The 26,281-nt window shown below is 38.5% G+C and overlaps 1 protein-coding gene across 4 annotated transcripts in view; it reads left to right on the top strand.

Annotated features, from left to right (window-relative positions):
* Kdm2a (lysine demethylase 2A) overlaps positions 1-26,281 on the top strand; it is an 82,066-nt gene that overhangs the window by 11,127 nt on the left and 44,658 nt on the right. For 3 of the 4 annotated variants that reach the window (XM_029472319.1, XM_029472320.1, XM_021151213.2), the window contains one exon: positions 25,463-25,601. In XM_029472319.1, coding sequence (XP_029328179.1) covers positions 25,463-25,601 — 139 coding nt within the window. Of the gene's footprint in view, positions 1-18,808; positions 18,887-25,462; positions 25,602-26,281 lie in introns of those variants that run through there. The other variant, XM_021151214.2, reaches the window with a different exon arrangement.

Raw genomic sequence — 26,281 nt, 5'->3', positions numbered from 1 at the left:
AGCACCACAAAACAAAAGTGTGGAAATAGTGTAAGTTTTTAAAGCTTTTTAACATTGTAGGGCAAACTTACTATCCAAGTGTTTATGCCCCAATTATCACAATATTGTTTTTATTTTACTCTTATCCTGGGTGTATTCTGGCCAAACCAAATTAAATTACCTGCTTAGGTTTTTCCACCTCTACGTAATATTGTTTTCTGGTTTCTGTTTTAGTCCCCCCCCCCCCCATCTCTGTCTCTCTCTTTATTGTAGATGGGCTTTCTAGCCCTATGTAGTCTTGACTGGCCTTTGAACTCACTTTGTAGATCCTCCCCCCCGCCCCCCAAACTCAGAGATCTGTCTGCCTCTGCCTTCCAAATGCTGAGATTAAAGGTGTATACTACCACTGCCCACCCCAGTCTTCAATACTTAAGTCTGCAGTAATTGTGTGTTTAAAGAAAACCCCTTGAATCCTCATTTTTCCTGTGCCTCTTGATATTAACAATACAAGATAGAAAGTTCAGTTTTGTCTGTGTAGTATGGTAGTATGTTCTTGCAGCCAAACATGATTCTTTTTTCATGGCATATACATAGCATGATACCACTTAGTATTGAAACTCTCATGTTACTGGCTGGTTAACTGAACAAACTAGACTGTAACAATTTAATCTTTTCTGTGGTAAAGTGCTCCAGTTTACTGTCATAATTAGTTTGGGTCCCCTGGCTCTTTGATACTGGAAAATGGTATCTTTGGATAGCAACAGGAGTGATTAAAGTACAAGACATCCTGAAGACATTATTAATTTGGCAGTCTTTTGGTTTTGCAGAGCTGAATGCTAGTCTAGCAAGATCTTTCCTTTTAATTTTAAAGAAGAAAACAATGTCTGCCTCACAGTAATTTAAACTGCAAACACTTCTTGTTTTTAATGTTTTTTTTTAAAGATTTATTTATTTATTTATTTGTTATGTGTACAGCATTCTGTATCACATGTATGCTTGCAGGCCAGAAAAGGGCACTAGAGCTCATTTTAGATGGTTGTGAGCCACCATGTGGTTGCTGGGAATTGAACTCAGGACCCCTGGAAGAGCAGTCAGTGCTCTTAACCTCTGAGCCATCTCTCCAGCCCCTGTAAACACTTCTCTTATGTGCAGATATTCTCCTATTTTTACAAAGACTATTCGAATTTGTATATGGACTACTAAGGGATTATTATCCTTTATGCTTAACTTTTCCTCTGGAAAGCATTTTATAGTACTATTATTTATTTTTAAAGATTTATTTTTTATGTATATAAATATACTGTAGCTGTCTTCAGACACACCAGAAGAGGGCATCAGATCTCATTACGGATGGTTATGAGCCACCATGTGGTTGCTGGAATTTGAACTCAGGACCTTCAGAAGAGCAGTCAGTGTTCTTAACCGCTGAGCCATCTCTCCAGTGAACACCCCCCCCCTCCCAGCTTTATTTTTAAGATTAATTCTAGCATTGTTTATTTGTGTATGTATACATGGGAGCATGTGCTTTCAGAAGCCAGCAGAGGCTATCAGATCCCCTGGTACTTGTGAACTACTTGGCATGAGCACTAGAAACTAAACTTAAGTGTTGAACTTTTCGAGAAGCAAACACTTTTGGCCACCAATATCAATATCCAATAGCCTTGGGTCCTGGAACTCTGACTGGGACTACTAGAAAATAAAGGACAGACACACACAAAGTTGAAGTCAGGTGGCCTAGGATGGAGTGGTGGTACGTATGCAACAATCCTGAACCTAAGCACCTTCTTTATGTACAGACAGGGTAAGTTAGCTTGTCTTGGTAGGAGATGTGCACAGGTGAGGAGTCTCAGACTGTAAACATTGGGAGGAGGGAGCTTTATTTTTTAGTTTGTACCAACATTTGCACTTAGCCAAAGGAAGCCTTTACCATCCCTCTGAGCCTTACTGGGGAGTCATGAGGAGCTTGGCCACTCCCATGGGTCTGAGGCATTGGATCCTTGACATGGGCTTCATTTGCTCTCTTCACACTTAGCTACTAAGCAAGCCATCTCTCTAGCCCTATGAAAGCTTTTTTAGGGGTTGGCAGGTGTCAGATCTTCCTGTTAAGTTTGTATAGCATAAACTACTTCTTGTACTTAGACTTATCTGAATCTGTATTTTATTTATTAGGTTTTTTTTTAAAGTTTTTCTTTTTCTTTTATGCATATGAGAGTTTGGCCTGCATGTATGTAAGTGCCTGGTGCCCTGAAGAGGGCACTAAACCCCCTGGAATTGGAGTTGGGACCTTTGTAAGCACTTTGAAGATCCTGGGAACTGAGCTGGGTCCTGTTAATAGTGACAAGTAACTCTTAACAGCTTAAGAGTTACTTGTCACTATTAATAGCTCAGCCTTTTCTCCAGCTCTCTTTATTTTTATTTATAACAGATATAAAAACATAATGAGTGGTCATTTGATGCTTGGTATATTCACATCAAGTGTGGTGGCACATGCCTTTAGTCTCAGCATTGGGGAGGCAGAAACAGGTGGCTCCCTGAGTTTGAGGCCAGCTTAGTCTATAGAGAGTTCTAGGATAGCCAAGCTACATAAAGAGACCCTCTCTCAAAACAGTCCCTTGTATATGTGAGTCCAGGAGCAAGCCCACAAATGAGACCAGAGTTGTCAAATCCCTCTGGGCTGAATTTACAGGGGCTTGTGAGACACTCAACGTGAGTGTTCTGCCAACAGGGCTCTCTATAGCTCAGGAGTTCTGGGACTAAAGACATGCAGCAGCACCAGATCTACATGCCTTCTTTTTTCTTTCTTTTTTTAAATTTTAAGATAAGAGCTCTTAATAGTACCCAAGTTGGCAATTCTTGGTAGACTTTCTGTCTCAACTTATTTGGTCCTGGGTTTATAGGCATGAGCCACCATGCCTGCCTAAATTTAAAAAAAAAAAATTTTTTTTTTTTTTTTACTTTTTCTTTTTTCAAGACAAGGTTTCCTCTGTGTAGCTTGGCTGTCATGAAACTCACTCTGTAGACCAGGCTGTCCTTGAACTCAGAGATTACCTGCCATTGCCTCCTGGCAGCCTGCCTAAATTCTTCTTTAGTAAACATTTAAAAAGAAACGTAATGTGTGTGGTGGTTTGCCTGCATTGCCTGCAGAGGACAGTGCTGGATGCACCTGTAACTGCAGTTTAACAGCCAGCTGTAAGCCACAGAGTGGATGGGATTCACTGCTATATTCACTGCTAGTTCATAACTTCTATAAGCCATTGGAAGTTCCAGTTTGACTGAAGATAACACAGACATAAAGTAGGGGCTTTCCTGAATATTTTATTAGAATGGCTACATGGATTCCATAAAAGGAATTATTTAGAAGAAATAACTTATAAAAACCAGAACCACCTGGAAGTAACTTAAGTCAGGTTGCTGGGTCCCCATTCTCAGAATTTCTGATTAGATCTGGCATAAGATTTGAACATTTTATTCCTATTTCCCAAATAATGTGGTCACAAACCATATACTGAAAATAACTGGGTATAATGTCACCTAATTGGAGTCCTAGCACCTGGGAGGAGGTGGTGGCCAAAAAATAGGATTTGAGGCCTGTTTTGGCCATTTGAATATGTGGGAACACGGGGTGGGGGTGGGGAAGGGAGAGAGAAAGAGGAATTTTAAAATATAAGAGCTGGTTAGAACCCCCAAACACTTCTGACCTGAGTTCTCTTAGATCTCTTAGGTCAGTTTGGTCTTCATAGTAATATAAATCTCCAAACAAAAGTTTTGGAACGGGGCATGTGATCTACTATAATCTCAGTGCTAGGAGAGGAAAGCCAGAGCATGGGGAGTTATAGCCAACCCTATTCTTTTATTTTTGTTAAATGTCTTTCACGGTGACTTTTTTTTTCTTTTTCTTTTTTTTAAGATTTATTTTATGTATATGGGTACACTGTAGCTGTCCTCAGACACACCAGAAGAGGGCATCTGATCCCATTACAGATGGTTGTGAGCCACCATGTGGTTGCTGGGAATTGAATTCAGGACCTCTAGAAGAGCAGTCAGTGCTCTTAACTGCTGAGCCATCTCTCCAGCCTTTCATTCATATACTTTTTGTTCGTATTTATTTCAAAATGCTTTTACTTACTCTAAAGCAATCAATTTCATAATATTTACATCATCTTTGTTATATCTGTTTTCTAGATCTCATCCTGTGTAGCTTGCACACCCTTGTTCTAGTTTGCCTTTCTGGCCTTGCCCTGCTCTTTCCCCCCCTCCTGATCTACTTTCTTCCTCTAGATTGTATCCCCTTCTGCTCTCGTGTCATATTACATTAACCTTTTGTTTCCTTCCTTTTTAGTCTTTAATCTCCCATAGTCTTTTTCTACTGTTATGTCATTTATCCATCTTATCTTGCCTTTTATCTAAATTTAAATCTTAGATTCCAAAAATGAGAGAAAAACCTGAGCCTATTTTTATTTTTCCTGTCACTGTTAAAATTTTATTGTTTTATAGCTGAATAAAATTTTGTTGTTTATATGTCACATTTTCTTTGTCTATTTCATCTGTTGATAGATGAGCTGTCTATATGTTGGGTATTGTAAATAAGTACAGCATATTGATGGTTTTAGATTTGAGAAACCATTCTTGCATCTCTAAGCTACTTCGCCTTTCCTGTGTATGATAGAAGCTTTAGCTGGAGGGTAGTTCAGTTGATAAGAGCGGTTACTGCTTTTTCCCAACACCCACAGGATGTGGACCTTTTCTGGGGAATGTGGGGGATGCGGAGGAGTCCAGGGCTCTTCAGGACCTGACAGCCCTCTGCACACCCGTGTGCACATAACACACAGATACACATAGGCATAAAAAATTTAAGAATTTAAAAAAATACATATTTCCCTTTTCTTTGTTTTTTTTTTTTCTTTTTCTATTTATTTATTTACTTATGTATATGAGTGCGCTGTAGCTGTCTTCAGACACTCCAGAAGAGAGCATCAGATCCCATTACAGATGGTTGTGAGCCACCATATGGTTGCTGGGAATTGAACTCAGGGCCTCTGGAAGAGCAGTCAGTGCTTTTAACCACTGAACCATCTCTCCAGCCTCTGGAGGCTTTTAATAGATTTTTGTTGTTGTTATTTCTAAGTGTGCTTCTACATACTTGGAAAGAGACAATTGTAGACTCACCTTAAGACAGAACTAGTATCTACATTTGTTTTTGTCTTATTCTGACTTTATAATCATTTGAATGGTTTGTGTGTGCCTGGCCTATTAATGAAATTCATTGTTTTCTACAAATAGAATGGTGAGCTGACACACTTCGCTTTGAAATCTCTTCATTTTACAAGTGATAGGTTCTTTGTCATAGGATTGGAAATAAGTAACGTTGTCTTAGGTATGTAACAATCCTTGTTCAATTTCTGAGGAAAATTCTTTGGATATAATCTTTTTTGTATGTTGTTAAATTCTAAAGATAGTATATTGGCTAGTTAGTAGTTTAGATTTTCTTTTTAATTCTTTTAAAAATTTTTTTCAACTTTTTTATGATTTACTTTAAATTTTATGTGCATTGGTGTTTTGGTTGCATGTGTGTCTGAATGAGGGTGTCAGATCTCCTGGACTGGAGTTGCAGTCATGTAGGTGCTAGGAACCTGGGTCCTCTGGAAGAGTAGTCAGTGCGGTGCTCTTGAGACAAAATCTCATGTAGCTTAGGCTTGCCTAGAACTCCTGTCTCTTATCTCACAAGTGCTATGATTACAGGTGGCACCACCACACACAACTGCCTAAATTAATTTATTAAGTAGACTTTTTTTTGTAGCACAAGGGAGAATTTGTTTCTCCTTAATTTTATTATATATAGTCATTTATTTGTGTGTGAAAGTTCATGTGTGTCAGTAGTGCATTTTTGAAGGCTGGAGACCAGCTTGCTAGAGTTAGTTTTCTTCTACCATGTCATCAAGTCACCCTTGAGATTGAACTCAATTCATTAGGCTTTACAGCCTTTAAACAATGAACCATTTTACTGCCTCCAAAGAAGACTTTAAATTTATTTTTATGTATATGGATGTTTGTTTGTTTGTTTGCTTGCTTGCTTACATGTAGGTACTATGCATGCATGTACCATGTACATGCCCAGTGTACTCAGAGATCAGAAGAGGGCATCAGGTCTCCTTGAGTTACAGATGGTTTTGAGCTACCAAGTGGATGCTAGGAATCAAACCTTGGTCCTCTGTAACTGCAGCAAATGCTCTTACCCACACCAGCACTTAGAAAGACTTTTTCAATACACAGAAAATAGTAAGGACTTGAATGAAATTTAAATAAATAATCCCTTATGTTTACTTTCCTCCCATGCTGATTAGTGTCCATCTATCCATCTATCTTTATTTTTGTGAGACAAGGTTTTACTATATAGCTTTGGTTGGCCCGGAACTCCCTATGTAGGTTATACTGGCCCCAAACTCACAGACATCCCTGAGTGCTGGGATTAAAGATGTGTGCTACTGTGCCTAGCACTTGTCTGTCTTTCCCTCACCTATCAATTTGGTAAAACATAAAAAAATAAACTGTTCTAGCAAATTGATTTGAAGAAGATAAAAGAATTTTCTGTTTCCTGCATCCCGAGTAGTAGAAAATAAATATACTGGTTGTATAAATACAAGGAAGTTTTTTGCTTTAATTTAGGGGACAGCTTCTTGATGGATACCTTAGGTTGGCCTGGAATTTGTTGTTGTTGTTGTTGTTGTTGTTGTTGGGACCAGGGAGACAGGATCTCTGTGTAGCTTTGGCTGTCCTATGTAGAACAGGTTGGAAATTTTGTCTCAGCCTCCTGAAAGGTAGATGCCAAGTGTGTGCTACTACTCCAAGTTACATGAAAGTCAAAGTAAATAAATCCCAAACTCTGTCATCATTACTATTTTAGCCTATTTCCTTCCAGTTGCTTTCTATACATACAAATGAGTTTGTACTTGATAACAGTTTCATATTATCCTTTACAGTTTATAGTAATTTTTCATATCATTAAAAACACATGAAAAAAAAAAAAGCCGGGCGTGGTGGCTCACACCTTTAATCCCAGCGCTCGGGAGGCAGGGGTAGGCAGATTTCTGAGAATATCCCTATTCTTTCAAGGCCAGCCTGGTCTACAAAATGAGTTCCAGGACAGCCAAAGCTATACAGAGAAACCCTGTCTTGAAAAACCAAAAAAAACAAACAAACAAACAAACAAAAAAAACCAAAAAAACACATGAAATCTTGTAAAAGTTGTACTGACATTATCTAGGGGCTTTTCCTTATTACTAAACATTAGGTTATATTGACTTTGACCGGACAAAAACAAAACATAAGTGGGCATGGTGTTACATACTGGCAATTCTGGCACCTAGTTGGCCTAACTAGGAAGTTGGAAGAAGCAGTCTAGGCCAGTCTGATGATCCATAGTGAGAATCTGCCTGGGTGGTGGGGAGGAGGAAAAGAAAATTTAATGGTAGTGAGCTTACTATTACTGTGTGTGTGTGTGTGTTTAAAATTTTATATCCCTATTCTTTCTCTTTTTTTTAAGATTTATTTTATGTATATGAGTACACTATAGCTGTCTTCAGATAGACCAGAAGAGGACATCAGATCCCATTACAGATGGTTGTGAGCCACCATGTGGTTGCTGGGAATTGAACTCAGAACCTCTGGAAGAGCAGTCATTGCTCTTAACCGCCGAGCCATTTCTCCAACCCTCAATGTGTAGCCCAGGCTGGCCTCGAACTAGTGATCCTCCTGCCTCTGCCTCTGTTATTCTTATAAGTGCACTACTAAAGTTGTAAATATTCCGAAACCCTCCTATGGAAAATTTCAAACATACCTAAAAGCAGGTATATTTCATCACCTGCTCAAACGCCATCATAAGAAAAAACTTCTTTCATCTATGTTCTCCATTTCATTTCAGTTATTTTGAAATCAATTCTAGGTACTTTTATTTCATACGCAACACTGAATACTTTTCATATATTTATCTATGTCTGCTTCTGTGGGGCTGGAGGAATGGCTTAGCAGTTAAGACCCCTGGCCATTCTTCCAGAGAACCTGAGTTCTTTTCCCATAACCCATACGGATTACATCCATCTGTAACTACAGTTGCAGTGCCTCTGAGGGTACCAGGCACACAGGTGGTATACCGACATACCATATAGGTGAAATACACAAAAAAAGAATAATTAAAATTTTATTTGAAAACAATTATATTTCTGTTAACACTGGGGGAATAAAAACACTGTAAAACAGAATAGTTTAAAATATTTCCATTGCTCAAATCCCTCCATTTGCTACTTTGAAGTGATTGGTTGGTTCAAGTCACAAGTCAGGATCTGTCTACTCTGTGTGGTTGATAAATGCCTCATCTCTTAATCCGTAGATTACCTCTTTTTCCTGTGTGTGGATAAGCAATCATGTACCATAGAATTTAATCTTTTGGGTTTTTTTTTTACTACATATCCATGATGGCTTACTTTTAAATGTCGAGATGGTGTGTTAGTATCACTGTGTAGCCTTGGTTGGTACTGAACGCATGGTGATTCTCTTGCCTTAGCCTCTGGGCACTGTGATTGGAGGTGTACGCCAGCGTTTCTAGCTGTGATAAGGAGAATTGTAAAATCATGTTTTCTTTTTATCATTGTTGTCTTGGGTTTGAAAAAAACTTTATCTTAGCCTGGTGGTAGTGGCATATACCTTTAATCCCAGCACTCTGGAAACAGAGTTCAAGACCAGTGTGGTCTATAAATAAGAGTTGTAGGACAGCCGGGGCTGCACAGGCAAACACTATCTCAGAAATAATAATAATACCAATAACCAATACCAATAATAAACCAATAATAATAATAGTGATAATAGTAATAATAGAGCTCCATTTTTGAGGGGAAACGTGATAATATCCCCATTTTGCTCATTAGAAAATGACTTAGAGAAGTATAATGACTTGCCTGGAAGTTAAACACCTATTGAATGGCAGAGATGAGAAACGAGGTTATTTTATATGAGGTTGAATTTCTCTCCATTATACCATTATTCCTTTCTCTTTCCCACTAACTGAAGCTCTCTCCTAAGTCTTACTTTTGGATCTTTATATATGTAGTTCCTTCAATATAAACCATATTTGTTTCTTTCAACTGTATTCATCAGGCCTTAGCTAAGATTTTACAATAACCTTTTGAAAGTTTTAACATCTTCATCTTCATTCCTGTTAGATAAAGGTTCCTTTTCTATTATTTTAATATGTGGGTTTTCTGTTGTCAGAGTAAAATAATAATAGTTCCTTTTGCTCTTTCTGGATTTTTTTTTTTCTTTTTTTGGCTTCTTTCGAAAAATGTGTAGTCCTGGATGTCCTAGAACTCACTCTGTTGACCATACGGACCTAAAGTTCACACACCACCTGCCTCTGCCTCCCAAATGCTGGGTTTAAAGGCATGCAACACCACACCCACCTGCTCTTTTAGATTTGAAGGACAAGAACCATGAGTTTTACTGATCAAATTAGTAACAATTCCTGGTACATGGCAGATGTTAAAAAACCAAAACAAACAAAAAGTTTCTTTTTTCTTTTTTTTTTTTTTAAGTTGTGTGTAATTCTGGCCCTGTCTACTTTTGACAGATATTTTTGGTATTAATACTTAAGCCCCACAGTGTATTTAACTTTAGAATTTCTATATAGCATCATGATATATACTGTTTTTGTAGTTTTTGTTTTGTTGTTCCATCTTTGAAACAGTCATATGTAGTTCAAGTAGACCTTGAACTTGTTATGTAGCCCAGGATTACCAGTCCTATCTCATCCTCCTGCCTTTTACTCGCTGAGTTCTAGGATTACAGGCGTGGGGTTATCATGCCTGCTTTATGCTTTCCATCTACTTAATCCAAACAATATTTTTTAATGAGGTATTTTCTTCATTTACCAAACAATATTTTTATTTTTATGAAAAAAATACTATTTTGTGTTATGAGTGTAGTAGCATGCATGCCATACTCTGTGTTCAGGTCAGACAGAGGACAACTGTTTTGAATTAGTGTTTTCCCCCATGATGGGTTCTAGTTATTGAGCTCTGGTTATCATGATTGCACAGCAAGTGTTTTTAACCCATTGAGGCATCTTGCCAGACCCCAGAAAAGTATCTTAAAAGTTTTTTTTTTTTCATTGACTTTTTTTTAGTGTGTAATGTAGTGGGTTTCACAATAATTTCATATGTATATTCCATTGTACTTTGTTCATATTTGTACCTTTCCACAAAGAAAAATACTGTTCTGGGCATGATGGCTCACCCTGTTAATACCAGCACCTTGAAGGCAGAGACCAGGATGGTAGGGTAGGGGTGGGGTGGTATTGCCATGCATCAAAGCCATCTTATACTGTATAGAGCTTCAGGTTAGCTTGGGCTACAGAGTGAGTCTTTTCTAAAAGACAGAAAAAGAGCTAGTCAGAGTGACAGCACACTGGTAGATCTCTGGTAGATCTGGTCAGTTTTAGACCAGCCAAGGATACATAGTCAGGCCCTGGTTTGTTCTCTTTTAGGGTGGAGGAGCTGTTCTTTTTTTTTTTTTTTGAGACAGTGTCTCATTATGTTAAACTTGCCTCACTATGTTTGGAATTCACTATTTAGACCAGGTTGGCCTCCCAACTCAAGAGATGCCTCCTCATTACTGAGATTAAACATTTGAACCACCACACCCAGTAAAGCCCCTGTACTTTATTTTATTTTTTAAAAATTTTGTGTGTTGGGGGGGTATTGTCTGCATGTATATATTTTTTTGGTTTTGGTTTTTTCGAGACAGGGTTTTTCTGTATAGTCTTGGCTGTCCTGGAACTCACTCTGTAGACCAGGCTGGCCTCGAACTCAGAGATCTGCCTGTCTCTGCCTCCCAAGTGTTGGGATCAAAGGTGTGCACCACCACTGCCTGGTGTCTGCATGTGTATTTATTTGTGAATCATGTATATGCTTAGTGCCATCAGAGGCCAGAAAGGGGTATCATATTTCCTAGGACTGGAGTTAAAGATGTTTGTGAACTGTTTGTGGGTACTGGGAATCAAAACTGGGAAAAACAGCCAGACCTATTACCCATCACTAAACTTATCCCTAAGACATCCCTCCAGCCTTTCTCCTGCAAACAGAAAAGGGAAAACAAACAAAAAGTTCTGAAGTAGATACAAGTAAGCAGAAAAGTTAGAAGTTGAAACAGACCTAACTCTTATAAAATCCAGAGCATATCAAGGCGAAAACAAACACCAATGGTGATTTGGTATAGGGGAATAGAAACAAGTCTTTTGTTCTATGCTGGCTCAAGGTGATTATTTATTTATTTACCCATCCTGGGAAAAGTCTGGTATAAAGATCTTTCACTAGTTTTAAGAATCAGTGAACCTATCTATACCTTATTGTAATAGGAATGAAAATTTCAGGGATTCAACAGGGGCTTTCTTTAGGAATACAGGAAAGCCAAACAGCAATATTTCTTACCCTTTTTTGCTACTGTTTTAAAGCCTAATGTAAATACATATTCTGATGGTTTTAGGTGACCCTTTTGCAAGGGTCATTCAACTCCCAAAGGTATTGCTGTACAGGTTTTGACAGCAGTAACCTCTCTGGGATATTTTACTGGTAATGTAGCTGAGTGTGGTGCTTTGAATGCTAAATGTCCTTTGTAGTCTGGGGGTTTCAATTCTTGGTCCCCAGTTGGTGGGAGTGTTTGATTAGGTTTAGAAGGTGTTGCTGGAGCTGTGTCACTAGGGCAGTCTTTGAGATTTAAAATACCATTTCTTTCTCTTTTTGGTTTTTCGAGTCAGGGTTTCTCTGTATAACCCTGGTTGTCCTGGAACTCACTCTGTAGACCAGGCTGGCCTCGAACTCAGAAATCCTCCTCTCTCTGCCTCCCAAGTGCTGGGAGTAAAGGCGTGTGCTACCACGTCCAGCATGCCATTTCATTTTATTCTCTTGCTTTCAATGCCATTTTCAATGTGAACCCTTAGCTGTTTGTGCCATATCTGCTGCCTGCTGTCATAATTCCCTGTCATGATAAGGTCTTATCCCTCTGGTACCAATAAGCCCAAATAAATTATTTTGTAAGATGCCATGGCAATGATGTTTTATCACACCAATAAGAAAGTAACCAAACACTCTGTTGGTGGAGCGGAAAAAGCTGTGGATTCTCTGGTTTCTCTTTATAGTATACAAATCTCTGGCCTTTTACATAGTTGACTTCGTTTTTACTAAGTCATTACTTGATACAATTATTTGTCTTTATTGCTACCCTTTAAGAAAACTATGGATCTGGATTTGGTATTATTGCAAGCCTGTAATCCCCAGCTACTTAAGAGGCTGCAACAGGAGAGATCACAAGTTCAGTTCCTACCTTGACTACAGAGTCAGCTCATGGTTATCCCTAGCAATTTAGCATGAGATAAGGACTTGTACATGGTTCCCCACACTTGATAGGTTCGGCATGCTGTATATGTACAACATGTGTAATGAATCAATCAAGGCTTATCTCAGATTTTTCACTTTTACTTCCTTTACTCTGGCTGGTTGATTCACAAACATACCACTTTTTAGTTTGTTGGGTTTTTGAACCAGGGTATTTCTGTTACGTAGCATCTCTCTGTCCTAGAACCATGTAGACCAGATTGGTCTTGAACTCAACAAAAATCCACCTGCCTTTGCCTTAAGAGGTGGGATTAAAGGCGTGTACCACCCCATCTCATATTTTCATAAAAATATTTTTCTGCCTCTAATAAGTCAAGTGAATATTCCTTTCCTGAATTAATTGCATATTTACTTACCAGTGCTGTACAATCTAGCTGGTATAATACTTCTCAGCTCAGGCCACATCTGTGTGACCTTAAACTTTGGGAAGGGTGTGCCCGTGTGTTAGGCATGCCAGAGATCACCCTTCAGTGTCATTCCTCAGCTATTTTTTAAAATTTATATGTTTGCCTGTGTATGTATATGTATCCACCTGTGTCCTCATGGCTAGCTAGCATTATATACCCTAGAGTAAGAAGGGAATTGTAAACTGCTAGATATGGGTACTGGGAACTGAAATCTAGTCTTCTGAAAGAGTGCTGGGTTTAAAGGCCTGTGCCACCATGTCTTACAAAATTGAATTGATTTTTTTATTTTTAAGATTTATTTATTTATTTTATGTATGTGAGTACGCTGTCACTGTCTTCAGACACACCAGAAGAGGGTATCAGATCCCATTACAGATGGTTGTGAGCAACCATGTGATTGCTGGGAATTGAACTCAGGACCTCTGGAGGAGCAGTCAGTGCTCTTAACCATTGAGCCATATCTGTGACCCAAAATTGAATTGATTTTTAACTATACATATAAATATGTAATATATGTATATAATATGGATAAGGTTAAAGGAGCTTAGTTTCTAAGTTTTTATTTGTTCTTTCAGTTTGTGTATTTATTCTTCCATGTCTCTCATTGCCTTTTTATATGTACACATACACAACCAGAGACTTCTTATATCATATCAGGACTAAATGAGATAACTTTATAGAAATTTTGTAAATACTATAATTATTGGGTCTTACAGTCTATATTTTACATATTTGGTAGTCAAAGAATAGCAGGATTCAATAACCTGTCATGTGTTGACATCTCTTACACCAAATTATATAGAAAAGGAAAACTAGAAAGAAGAAACACAGCTTCAACTAGTAAAAGTGGTGTGTGTGTGTGTGCGCACATTTGTTATAAAGTCTCATGTATTCTGATCATCTGGCTTCTGACTCTGGTTGGGGATTACAGGAATGTGCCACTGTATCTGGTTTCCACAATGTTGCGGATCAAATCCAAACCTTTGTGTATGCAGGCACTCTTAACAATTGATTTCCCAGCCACACATTTGCTCCCATTCCCCAATAAATAGATGAGAGAGAGCTCAGTTCACTATCACATTAATTTATCTTAAATTCTAGAAGTTGTTAGGTCAAAGGTGCCATATAATAGTCTACAAAATAAAACATTTTCTTTACTGAAAAATACATACTTCCTTACTATCTTTTGGGGTTTGGAAAGATTTGAGGGGAAGATAGTAGTTGAAATTGTTCTTTTCATGTCCTTGATTTCTTTTTTTAGATTGATTTATTTATTTTATGTATGTGAGTGCACTGTAGCTGTACAGAGGGTTGTGAGCCTTCATGTGGTTGGTGGGAAATGAATTTTTAGGACCTTTGCTCGCTCCGGTTGGCCCCACTTGCTCCAGTCAACCCCGCTCGCTCCGGCCCAAAGATTTATTTATTTAAGTACACTGTAGCTGACTTCAGACACACCAGAAGTGGGCGTCAGAACTCATTATGGGTGGTTGTGAGCCACCATGTGGATGCTGGGATTTGAACTCAGGACCTATGGAAGAGTAGTCAGTGCTCTTACCTGCTGAGCCATCTCGCCAGCCCCCTCATTTCCTTGATTCTTAAGTGTATTATTTATGTTTTGTTTTTGTAGTTACCTATAACAGTTTAGTATTTTGTTTACTTGTGATGTACATATTAGGAAATGAGTTCCAAGCCAGGTGTGGTGGTGTACGCCTTTAGTCCCAGCACTCGGGAGGCAGAGGCAGGCAGATTTCTTTTTTTTTTTTTTTTTTTGAGACAGGGTTTCTCTTTATAGCTCTGGCTGTCCTGGAGCTCACTTTGTAGACCAGGTTGGCTTCGAACTCAGAAATCCGCCTGTCTCTGCCTCCCGAGTGCTGGGATTAAAGGCGTGCGCCACCACGCCCGGCTAGCAGGCAGATTTCTGAGTTTGAGGCCAGCCTGGTCTACAGAGTGAGTTCCAGGACAGCCACGGCTACACAGAGAAACCCTGTCTCGAACCAACTCCCCTACCCCCCCAAAAAAGAATCTATCAAGGAAATGAGTCCCAGCCTCTTAGCAAAGGAGATTAATTTTTAAGTGACATTGCTTTTTCTAGAGCTAGTTTTGTGAGAATTTTCATTTAAATAAGGTAGCATCAAGATAAGGCTGGTGAAACTGGGCATGGTGTTGAACGCTTTAAAAGAACTCAGGAGGCAAAGGCAGGTGGATTTCTGGTTTACAGAGTGAGTTCTAGGACAGCCCCAGCCAGTACTATGTAGAGAGGCCCTCACTCCAAAAACAAATAATTGAAAAGAGAAAAAAGCCAGAATTATTTTGGAAGTTATCGATGGGTTGGAAAGTATGAATTTGACATGGTCTCTTTTCTCTGAGGAATTAAACCAAAACAGAAGGAAGTTGGTAGTAGTAGATAGAAATGTGCTAATTCTAATCACTTGAGAGTGAGAGTGGGTTGCAGGGTGGAACAAAAGATTCAGTTGGGTTTTGCACCTGAACTGGAGTCGAATAGAGTGAAGCCTAGAGAGCAAAACTCCCACCCACACTTAGCGTGAGTGAAGGGAATGTGGGGTGGCATCTTGTCCAGGGATGATTTCCTTTGGAGGATCTACAAGTGGGGGTTGAGGTTAGTTTGTAACACCTTGGAAAATAAAGGTTTGACTGAGTTACTGTATTCCAAATGGAGAATGACTTCAGTATATGGCTGTGGGAGATTTCATATAGTTAAATTGCTTCCTCAGATTTGGTTCTGTTGCTTGTTTGAACAGTTTAGAGTTGTGCTGTTCAGTATAAAAATCACTAACTCCAAATTTTGGTAGATGGGGCAAAAGGACAATAATATAGAGAATTTGAGTCTACATGAAAGAAACCCTGTCTCAGATTACAAAAGCAAATATATATATATATATATATAAAATCATGTAAAAATATGGCTACTAGAAAATTTAAAATTGTGGATGTGGCCACATTAATTTTCTGTTATACTTCAGTGGCCTAGAACAACTCCCATTAGAAGTACTTTGCTGTAGAGCATCTTGTACATCCTTCCAGAGACTTGATTTCATTAGGAGCATTTGGCTCAGTTGATAAAGTGCTTGCCTAATATGCATAGAACCTCAACTTTAATCACTTTCCTTTGTAACCAACCAAGGCTCTCATGTAGCCAAGGCTGACCCTTAACCTCCTGATCCTCAGTGTTTCTCCCTCACTAGCGCTGGGATTATAAGCACTACCACGTAGCTTTGTCATCAAACTTGACACTTTGCTCTAAAAAGAAAGAGTCCAGTTCTAAATTGGTGTAGTCTTGTCTCCTCTCAGTTTTTCATTCTTGCATCAATATAGCAATATTTGTATATGCTTTATACCTTGAGTTTTCAAGTGTTAGGGGAGCAGTATATTTAAATATTTCTTGTCTTTTGGTTTTTTGGGGGCTGGAGGTCTCTACATAGTCCTGGAACTCACAGTGTAGACCAGGCTGACCTTGAACTCAGAGATCCACCTGCTTCTGACTCCCAAGTGCTGGGATTAAAGGTGTGCACCACTGCAACTAACTATATATTACTATTGACATACTTAATTTCAAATAATTTACACATCAAGGTACAAAATCTGTAATTATTAAAATTTATGTGGATTAGGACTAGAGAAATGGTTTTGCAGTTAAGAGCACTTGTTGCTCTTTCCTAAGTCTTGGTTTTCAGTTTCCAGTACTACATGGTAGCTCTCGGTTATTTGTAACTCCAGATCTAGGGAGTTCATCTCCTTTTTCTGACCTCTGTTCACACAAGGCATGCATGTACACAGATATATATGCAGGCACAAGACTCATCTGCATAAATTAGTAAAATTTCTCTAGATTGTTAATTAAATTTTGAGACAGTCTCATAATACAAGCTGAATTATGTATATGGATGTTTTGTCTACATGTGTGTAGGTACACTTTTTTCATGCTGAGTACCATTAGAGCCAGAAGAAAGGTTTGGGTCTCCTGGAATTGTAGTTACAGATGACTGTAAGCTACCATGTTGGTGTGGGGGTGTCTAAACTCAAGTCCTCTACAAAGCAGCAACCCCTCTTTAACCACTGAGCCATTACTCCAGTTCCCACCTAGTGACTCAAGCTTGACCCCTTGCCTTAGCTTCCCAAGTGCTCACATTACAGATGTGCACCGCTATGCATGGGTTAGTATGGGATTTCTTGCCAAAGAATGAGGATAAAATCTTGCCAGAAATTTTGTCATGACTAAGGGAATTGCCATTTTATAATAGCTAATGATCAGAATTTTTCAATGTACTAAATAAGTCTTTGTTGTTTTGAGGAAAGGTTTCACTATGTAGACCAAGCTGGCCTCCAACTCTGAGATTCAGGAGATATTTGGCCTAAATAAAAATTTAAAGCTCCTATCCCCTAAACCCCTTCAGTCCAGGCTTTTGCACTCTATTTGACTATTGACTCTAGGCTCTTACAATCTATCACAGTGGAAGCTTCAACCACTAAATCAAAACAAACCTGGCTAGTCATTTGATTTTATGAAGTCGAACAAATAAACATGATTTTTTTTTTACAATTTTTCCTTATCTTTTTATCTTGCTATATATAGCCTTGGCTGGCCTGCAGCTTGTTATGCAAACAAATTTGGCCTTAAAATCAGTTTTGAAAGTAGGTAAAACATCAGCAGTTGTGATGGCCATGATGATGTGTGCTTTTAATCCCAGTGCTCAGGGCTCCTTGGTCAGTAGCATTCCAGAACAGCCAGGGTTACATAGAAAAACCCTGTCTCAATGTACCACCCCACCCTCACCCCCACCCCAAAAGAAAAGAAAAACAAGCAAACAAAAAGAAAATAGAGGTAAAAGTCACAACCTAAATTAACTATTTTCAATAGTACAACTCGGTAGTGTTTTAGTACATTCAAAATATTTTGTAGGAGAGGTGTGGTGATGCAGGTCTTTAATTCTAGCACTCAGGAGCAGAGAGAGGCAGATTTCTTGTATTGGAGGCCAGTGTATGGTATGGACTACATACAACTCTATAGGGTGTATAAACCTTGTCTCCAAAAAACAGCAAAACAAAACCTAACCATCAATTTCTAAGCATCTTGAAAAATTAAGTAGTTATTCTCCATTACTTTCTCTAGCCTCTCTGATAACCCACTTTAATAGGTTTTGTGTCTGTTACTATAGGTATTTCATATTAGTAGAATCATTTATATTTAGTGCCTATTTTCTTTGACACAGCAGGAGTTAGGGAGTTTGTGGTTCACTTTAAACCACATCTTGTTCATTTATGCATCCACTGATGGATATTTGGGTGGTTTCTCGCCTTTCATGATTCTGTTCAATGCCACCACAAATGTTTGTGTACATGCATTTAAGTAGTTTTCTTTCTTAGGGTTTGAAATGGTTGTGTTGTGACAAAATTAGCATTTTGTAGCATGAAGACTGATAGAAATTGAAATCTTAACATCCATAAATACAAGATATGTTCTTTAATTTGTTTGATGTCTGTGTTGCTTGTCTTGTACAGTGGCAAGGTTGTATTTTGATAGATATTACACAGACAGTGAAAAAATTTTCATACTTGTGTCTCCTTCCCTTGCCACTGACTTTTTCAAATTAATCAACCCTATTTGCTGTATTGCTGGAAATGGAACCCAGGGTTTTGTGCATGGTAGGCAAGGTGGTATACTATTGAGTCAGACCTTCAGACCCTAAGTTGTTACTTGGTTTTGTTTTGTTTTGTTTTGTTTGTGAAATTTATTGTTCTAAATTTTTTCAATTTATTTTTATTACAATTATGGCTGTTAGGCTTTTATGTATGTCTGTACATTGCTCATACATGGTGCCTCAGGAGGCCAGAACAGGGTGTCAGATCTTCTATAACTGGAGTTATACAGACAGTTGTTAGCTGCCATCATGTAGGTGCTAGGATTTAATTTAAGCCCAGGTCCTCTGGACCCCAGCTTCTGACTTTGAACTCTTAATCTTTCTTTTTTAGCCTTCCAAATGCTGGGACTACGGGCATGTTCAATAATGGAGCAGGAAGTACAGTTTCCCCATTCTGTTATCCTTAGTAAGATTCTTCTATTCCTTTGGTACATTTGTTAGAATTGATGGGCTAATAAGGATAATTTTGTGTGTGTGTGTGCGCGCGCGCTCACCAGTTTATGTTGAGTTTCTATATGTTTCTGTGTAGAAGTCAGAAGTTTTCCCTTGGTTGTTGCTCTTCAGGGGCCATCCATTTTTATATTTGAGACGAGTTCTTCACTGGCTAGAACTAACTCACTGGCTGGGTAAATAGCTCCAGGGTCTACCTATGTCACGGCTTCCATAGTTCTGAGATTAAAAATTTATACCTCTATGCCTATCTTTCTTATGTGTTCTTGATTTCAGTTCTAGTGTTTGTACAGCTGGACTATCTCCCCAACCCTGTATTTACTCTATTGCAGAGTTCTATGGCTTTTTTAAAAAAATTATTTATTTTATGTATATGAGTACACTGTAGCTGTCTTCAGACACACCAGAAGAGGGCATCAGATCCCATTACAGATGGTTGTGAGCCACCATGTGGTTGCTGGGACTTGAACTCAAGACCTCTGGAAGAGCAGTCAGTGCTCTTACCCACTGAGCCATCTCTCCAGCCCTGAGTTCTATAGCTGTTGACCAGTTTATTACTATACAGAGATACAGAGCTATTTTACTCCTTAGAATCTGCTGTGCTCATAGAACATTCCCTTTTACTCTCTAGCAGCTATTGGTCTTCTCTCTCTCTCTCTCTCTCACTCTCTCTCTCTCTCTCTCTCTCTTTCTCTCCTCTGTGTGTGTGTGTGTCCATGTGTCCGTGTCCCCTAAGGTAGACTTTTGTTGAGTTCTCTGGGTATCAGCTATGTAGATTCAACTGCTGAAGATAGGGGAGTTTTTGTTTTTTGTTTTTTAAGATTTATTTATTTACTATTACATGTAAGTACACTGTAGCTGTCTTCAGACCCATCAGAAGAGGGCAGCAGATCTCATTACAGATAGTTGTGAGCCACCATGTGATTGCTAGGATTTGAACTCAGGACCTTCGGTAGAGCAGTCAGTGCTCTTACCCACTGAACCATCTCTCCAGCCCCTGAAGATAGGTTTTGCCATTTACCTTGTGCAGTTTCTGTTTGTTTCAGTTTTCTTGATGTGGGCCTACATGTTTCTGCCAAGAGATCAAGAGATATACAACTTGAGCCATTGTTTAAATGTTGCTTTAAGAAAAGAAAAAGTGTGGTCTTGATATGTATATTTGACTGGCGTTGTATTCATTGTATTCACTGTATAGCCCAGGCTGCCCTGATACTCGATATATTCTACCTGTGAAAGGCTGGGGGTTGATTATACACATGTTCTGCCGTGCCAGGCCCTTAAATGTTCCTTTGACCCAAGATATTCTGTAAATTCATGTTAAGAACAGTAATCCTAATGCCAGCTCTGAAGTGGCAGGAAATACTAAGTGCTCATTGCGAGAACAGCTGATGATCAACTTCTTCAGTGCCTTAGTTTACAGTCTGTAGATTATAGGTTGTGTGCAGTTCTGCTTAGGTTATACATTAGGAAGGTTAGTATGTTGTATTGAAATGTACTGTCATCACTGACTTTTTTTTTTCTTCCTAAGCCGTGCTTGGGATGGAACCCAGGGCCATGTTGAGAAATATGCAGAACATAGTGATACATGGATATATTTAGTTGTAATAAAAGTTTCCAGGAATATACAATTTGCTGGTTTGTTTTTGTTTATTTTATGTGTATGGGTATTTTGCCTGCATGTATGTCTCTCTACTACTATGTGTTTGCCTGATATCCAAATAGTCCAGAAGAGGACATCAGATCCACTGGAACTAGAGCTATAGGTGGCTGTGAGCTACTGTGTGGGTCCTGAGAATCAAACCCAGATCCTCTGATAGAGTAAATCTCCAGTTCCCTGATTAAATTTTTGCTGTTGCAAATTATAATCGGTACTTTTCTCTTGCTGTGATAAAGTGTAGTTTTGAAGGCATTATATTTATTTGGTCTTATGGTTTCAGAGATTTAAGAGTCTTACCATCATGGCTGGGAAATGTAGGCATGATGATTGGGGCATTAGATGAGGCTTACAGCTTAAACCACAATCAGGAAGCAGACAGAAGAAAGTAGAAACGGTATTAGTCTTTTAAACTCTTAAAGCCCTGGCTGGGCAGTGGTGGAGTATGCCTTTAATCCTAGCACATAGGAGTAGGAGGAGGTGAAATCTTCTGCGTTGGAGTCCACCGTTCTATAGAGTAAATCTCAGGAGAGCCAGGGCTTGTTATACAAAGAAATCCTGGAGAGAGAGGGGTGTTTGAATCTTTTAATTTTTGTTAGGCATATTTCTTCTCTTTAAGCAACTCTACTACTTGAAGCAGGGGCTTTTCCTAACACCTTATCAGCATGATCATTTCATACTTAATTGCAGTTAGTATTTATTATAATTGGATAAATAAGGATCTTAAAGAAGGTAAGGTTTCAACTTAGAAATACTAGAGGCTTTCTTGGGGAACGAGAAATATCTTACCTATTATTTAAAGAGAAGATAATGTAGGACTTGTCTCTCTAGACAAGCGATTATTTTTGCAAAATAGAAGTATAGTACAACTGGTTCATTTTCAGAACCACAGTTGCTAATATATTTGAATACTGGGAATTTATTGTTATGTAGATAGGGTTTCGTGTAGCCTAGACTAGCCCTGAACTCTGTAGTCAAAGATGAATCATGATCCCCTGCCTCTACCTCCCAAGATCTGGAATTACAGGCATGTGCCACCAAACTTGATTTTATTTGGTGCTGAGAGAACCAATGTTTTATGCATGCTAGGCAAATACTGTCCTCATTGCACCGTATCTCCCTATATGGTTTCCTTACATTTTCTCCCTCATTTAATCCTAATACAACCCAGTTTCATAATCTCTTTTTATCTGCATTATTAAGTAGCTTACCAACAGTAAGAGAATGAACACAGGATTTTAGGATTCAACCCCTGAAGGAAACTTTATTTTAAAGACAAAACAAAACTTTTTAAAATTATTGGTACCATTGCATACACTAGCAAGATTTTGCTGAAAGGACCCAGATATAGCTGTCTCTTGTGAGACAATGCCGGGGCCTAGCAAACACAGAAGTGGATGCTCACAGTCACCTATTGGATGGATCACAGGGCCCCCAATGGAGGAGCTAGAGAAAGTACCCAAGGAGCTAAAGGGAACTGCAACCCCATAGGCGGATCATTATTATGAACTAACCAGTACCCCAGAGCTCTTGACTCTAGCTGCAATTGTATCAAAAGATGGCCTAGTCGGCCATCACTGGAAAGAGATGCCCATTGGACTTGCCAACTTTATATGCCCCAGTACAGGGGAATGCCAGGGCCAAGGGGTGGAGGTGGGTGGGTGGGGGACGGGGAGGGGAGTGTATTGGGGACTTTTTGGATAGCATTGGAAATGTAATTGAGGAAAATACCTAATTAAAAAAAAATAAAAAATAAATAAAATTATTGGTACATTCAGAAACAAAGCCATAGTTTTTCTGTTTTAACTTTAGTTGGTATAAATGAGGTTAACACATGCTTACAAGGAAAATGAACTTGGCTAGAATCCTGATGTAGAGGTGGGAGGGGCAAGAGTGTGTGCTTGTTGGAAATGTAACTTTAAATGCCAACTCTTGTTCTTGTTCTTTTTTCTTTTTTTCTTTTTTTTGGTTTAAGAGACAGGGTTTCTCTGTGTAGCCCTGGCTAACCTGGAACTAGCTCTGTAGACCAGACTGGCCTCAAACTCAATAGAGATCTGCTTGCCTCTGCTTCCAGAGTGCTAGGATTACAGGGGTGTACCATCACTGCCTAGCTTAAATGCCAACTCTTCATCTTCATTTCCTTTTAAGGCTTCTTCTTCTGGACATGAACTTTCACAAATCTCAAGTTTTTACAGTTTTGTTTTGTTTTAGTCAGAGTCTCTCTACATAGCCCTGGCTGTCCTGGAACTCCTAAACAAAGCTGGTCTTTAAGGCAGAGATCTCTGCCTTAAAGGTGTGCACCACTATACCCAATGGTTTTTGTTCTCTCCTTTTGAGAATGCCTTATTTATATATTTATTTATATATTTATTTATTTATTTTTATTGTAGTCTCCTTGTTTAAATTACTTTGATAGATTTTTTTCATACCGTCAGTGTCTACTGCAGAGATTGATTTAACTTGTTCCAGGCCAACTTGACCAAACTTTAATAAAACATATGCAATATTGGCAGAGACAGGAAAGAACATCTTGAGTTTGAGGCCAGCTAGGCCTGTATAGAGGAAGAACCTGTCTCAAAAAAACAAAAACTCAACAGAGTTAAAAACAAGTGTAGCCTTTTCCAGCTGTGTTAATTCAGCATCCCTTTCTTGTCATCTGTTAAAGCAATTCAGTTTAAATCAAACGTGGTTTTCATTGCTTAGTTCAAGCTTTTTATTATTTTGGTAGCAAAAAAGTATCAAGTCAACATAATGACCAAGAGTCTCAATGTTTTTGTAATGATAGAGGATTTTTCCCATTAAAATCATGAACTGTAATGAAACAATCAAGTTTTGTAAACAGTTTACTATTTTTGGGAAAGTGTGTGTATGCGAGTATGTATACACATATGTACACATATACCATAATTTTACATGCTTGTCTTCTTGTACTCGCTAGCCATCTTCTTCAACAATGGGACTGGGCCTGTTTGTCTGTGTGTAAACACTAATACTAATTCTAGAATTTCGTTATTCTTGAAAGAGACCCATACTATTAAAAGTCACTTGACCTAACTGACCTTTGACAACAAATCTGCTGAATGGATTTACCAATTCATTTCGTATGAATGAAATCACATCTGGATTCTTTTACTTAGCTTTAGGTTTTCACATTGTGGCACATATCATTTGATGCTAAGTAGTAATGGTTGATGTATAGAGACAGATGTTTCCATACTTGTACCTACATTGACAGTCATGATGATGACATCTATCATGGTGTGTGTGAAGTAGTTTGATGGGTTTGTTTTGTTTCGTTTTTTAAATCTTATTTATTTTTATTTATGAGCACACTGTAGCTGTCTTCAGACACACACCAGAAGAGTGTATTGGATCCCATTGCAGACGGTTGTGAGCCACCATGTGGTTGCTGGGATTTGAACTCAGGACCTCTGGAAAAGCAGTCAGTGCTCTTAACAACTGAGCCATCTCTCCAGCCCGGGTTTGGTTTTCATATATCTATTGATGAATGATACTGAATATCTTTTCTTGAGAAATGATTCTATTTGTATATTGTCTTTGGAGACACATTTTTAAAGCTGTATTGATGGCCTTTTAGTTAGTATTTTGTTTAGCCTTCTTGATAAGAAGAAAAATAGAGTTGGTCTATTAATTTAAGTGCTTAATTTAGGCTATTTTTATAAAGGGATTTTATTTTTAATTATATATGAGCGTAGGTTTCTGCATGTGCCTCTAGAATAGGGTATTGGATCTCCTGGAGCTTGCTCTTTAAATGCTGAGCCATCTCTTCCACCTCTAATTTAGGCTACTATTAAGATTGTTTTATAAATTTAAATTTCTTCTCCAGGCAGTGGTGGCACACTCCTTTAATCCCAGCACTTGGGAGGCAGAGGCAGGCAGATTTCTGAGTTCAAGGCCAGCCTCACCTACAGAGTGAGTTCCAGGACAGCCAGGGCTACACAGAGAAACCCTATCTCACAAAACAAAACAAAAAATTCTTCTCAATGAAAAATTTTGTCTTTATATTTGAATGTCTTTTTAATATAATATATTCATTTTAGCCGGGTGTGGTGGCACACGCCTTTAATCCCAGCACTCGGGAGGCAGAGGCAGGCGGATTTCTGAGTTTGAGGCCAGCCTGGTCTACAGAGTGAGTTCCAGGACAGTCAGAGCTACACAGAGAAACCCTGTCTCGAAAAACCAAAATATATATATATATTCATTTTAAAATATTTTTATATTTAATCATATGAAAGTGTGTGTATCTGTGTATGATTTTGTGCATATGTGAGTGCTATTCTGCAATGACAGATGGTGGCATCAGATCCTCTGGAGCTAGAGTTACAGGTAATTGTGAGCTGTCAAACATGGGTACTGGAAACTGAAAGAGTAGTATGCAACTGTTAAGCACTGAGCTAATTTTCCAGCCCTTATTTAAGTGTTTTTAAATGTCCTTATTCTGAGGAGCTATGATAGGTATTTAGTAGGTTTGAGTTGGTTTTTTATTGTGAATTTATATCTCTAGGCTTAAAGAGGTAGCAGAAATAAAATTCAGCTGAGTTTTAGGCCACTGTGATCTAAAGAATTTCAGACAAACAGGGCTACACAAAGAAATCCTATCTTAAAAGCAAACAAAACAAAACAGAAACAAAAACCTATAAACTTCACAGGTTGGAAGCCCAGTGGTTTATTACAACTTTGTTTTATTTTGTGCATTTTGAGAATATCAGCCAATCTGAGCTTAGAGAAAGGAACGTGAATGCTTTGAACTAACAACCAAGACTGGAAGTCACATTCTCCACGTGGGGAGCACTGACTGCTTGGTAGAGAGGAAGGAAAAGTGCATGATTTTTATCTTTGTATCCTTTTTTTCCACAGCGTGGTACCATGCGTCGTCGCTATGAAGATGATGGCATTTCAGATGATGAAATTGAAGGGAAAAGAACTTTTGACTTGGAAGAGAAGCTCCAAACCAACAAATATAATGCCAATTTTGTTACTTTTATGGAGGGAAAAGGTCAGTATCATTTTGATTCAGACCCTGAACCCCTTGGTGTAAGAGTCATCAACTTTAGATTTTAGCAACTGTACAACGTTAAAATATTACCTGTTGATATTTATTTTGACTCATAATGCTCATTCTCTGCCAAATTTGAAAGCAATCTTTTATTAGAATAAGAATGTTACTGGGAAAAACACCTTTTCCTTTTTCTGATTTCTTGGCTTGGGATTAACTAAAAATGGCACAGGTATGATGGCACATGCCTGTAATCGTTGCACTTTGGAGATAGAAACAGAAGGATCAGGAATGGTCTATGTATAAGTTATAATGTATGAATAAGTATAAGTAATGGTAAGTTAAAGGCCAGACTGTGCTACGTGAAACTTTGGATAGAAGGAGAGGGAGAAAGAGATCAAAACAAAAAAGTACAATGAAATTTCTTTTATGTTGTTGGGTTCCTTATGTGTTATGTAGCCTTGACCCTTAGGAAACTGTGGATAAATAGGACATATAATGTTCAGACTATTTTAGCCATTAAGAGACATAATTTCTAATTAGGATGTATGAAGTGACTCATTAAAACAACTACCTACAAGCCCTGATTTTTCAGTATACGTTCCATATTTAATAAGAGATGTAGAGCCGGGCGTGGTGGCGCACGCCTTTAATCCCAGCACTCGGGAGGCAGAGGCAGG

This window comes from Mus caroli, chromosome 19 (genome assembly GCF_900094665.2).
Source record: "Mus caroli chromosome 19, CAROLI_EIJ_v1.1, whole genome shotgun sequence".
In the NCBI taxonomy this organism is placed as follows: domain Eukaryota; kingdom Metazoa; phylum Chordata; class Mammalia; order Rodentia; family Muridae; genus Mus; species Mus caroli.
Note: the sequence above shows the minus strand (reverse complement) of the source record. Positions and strands in the feature narration are given on the sequence as shown.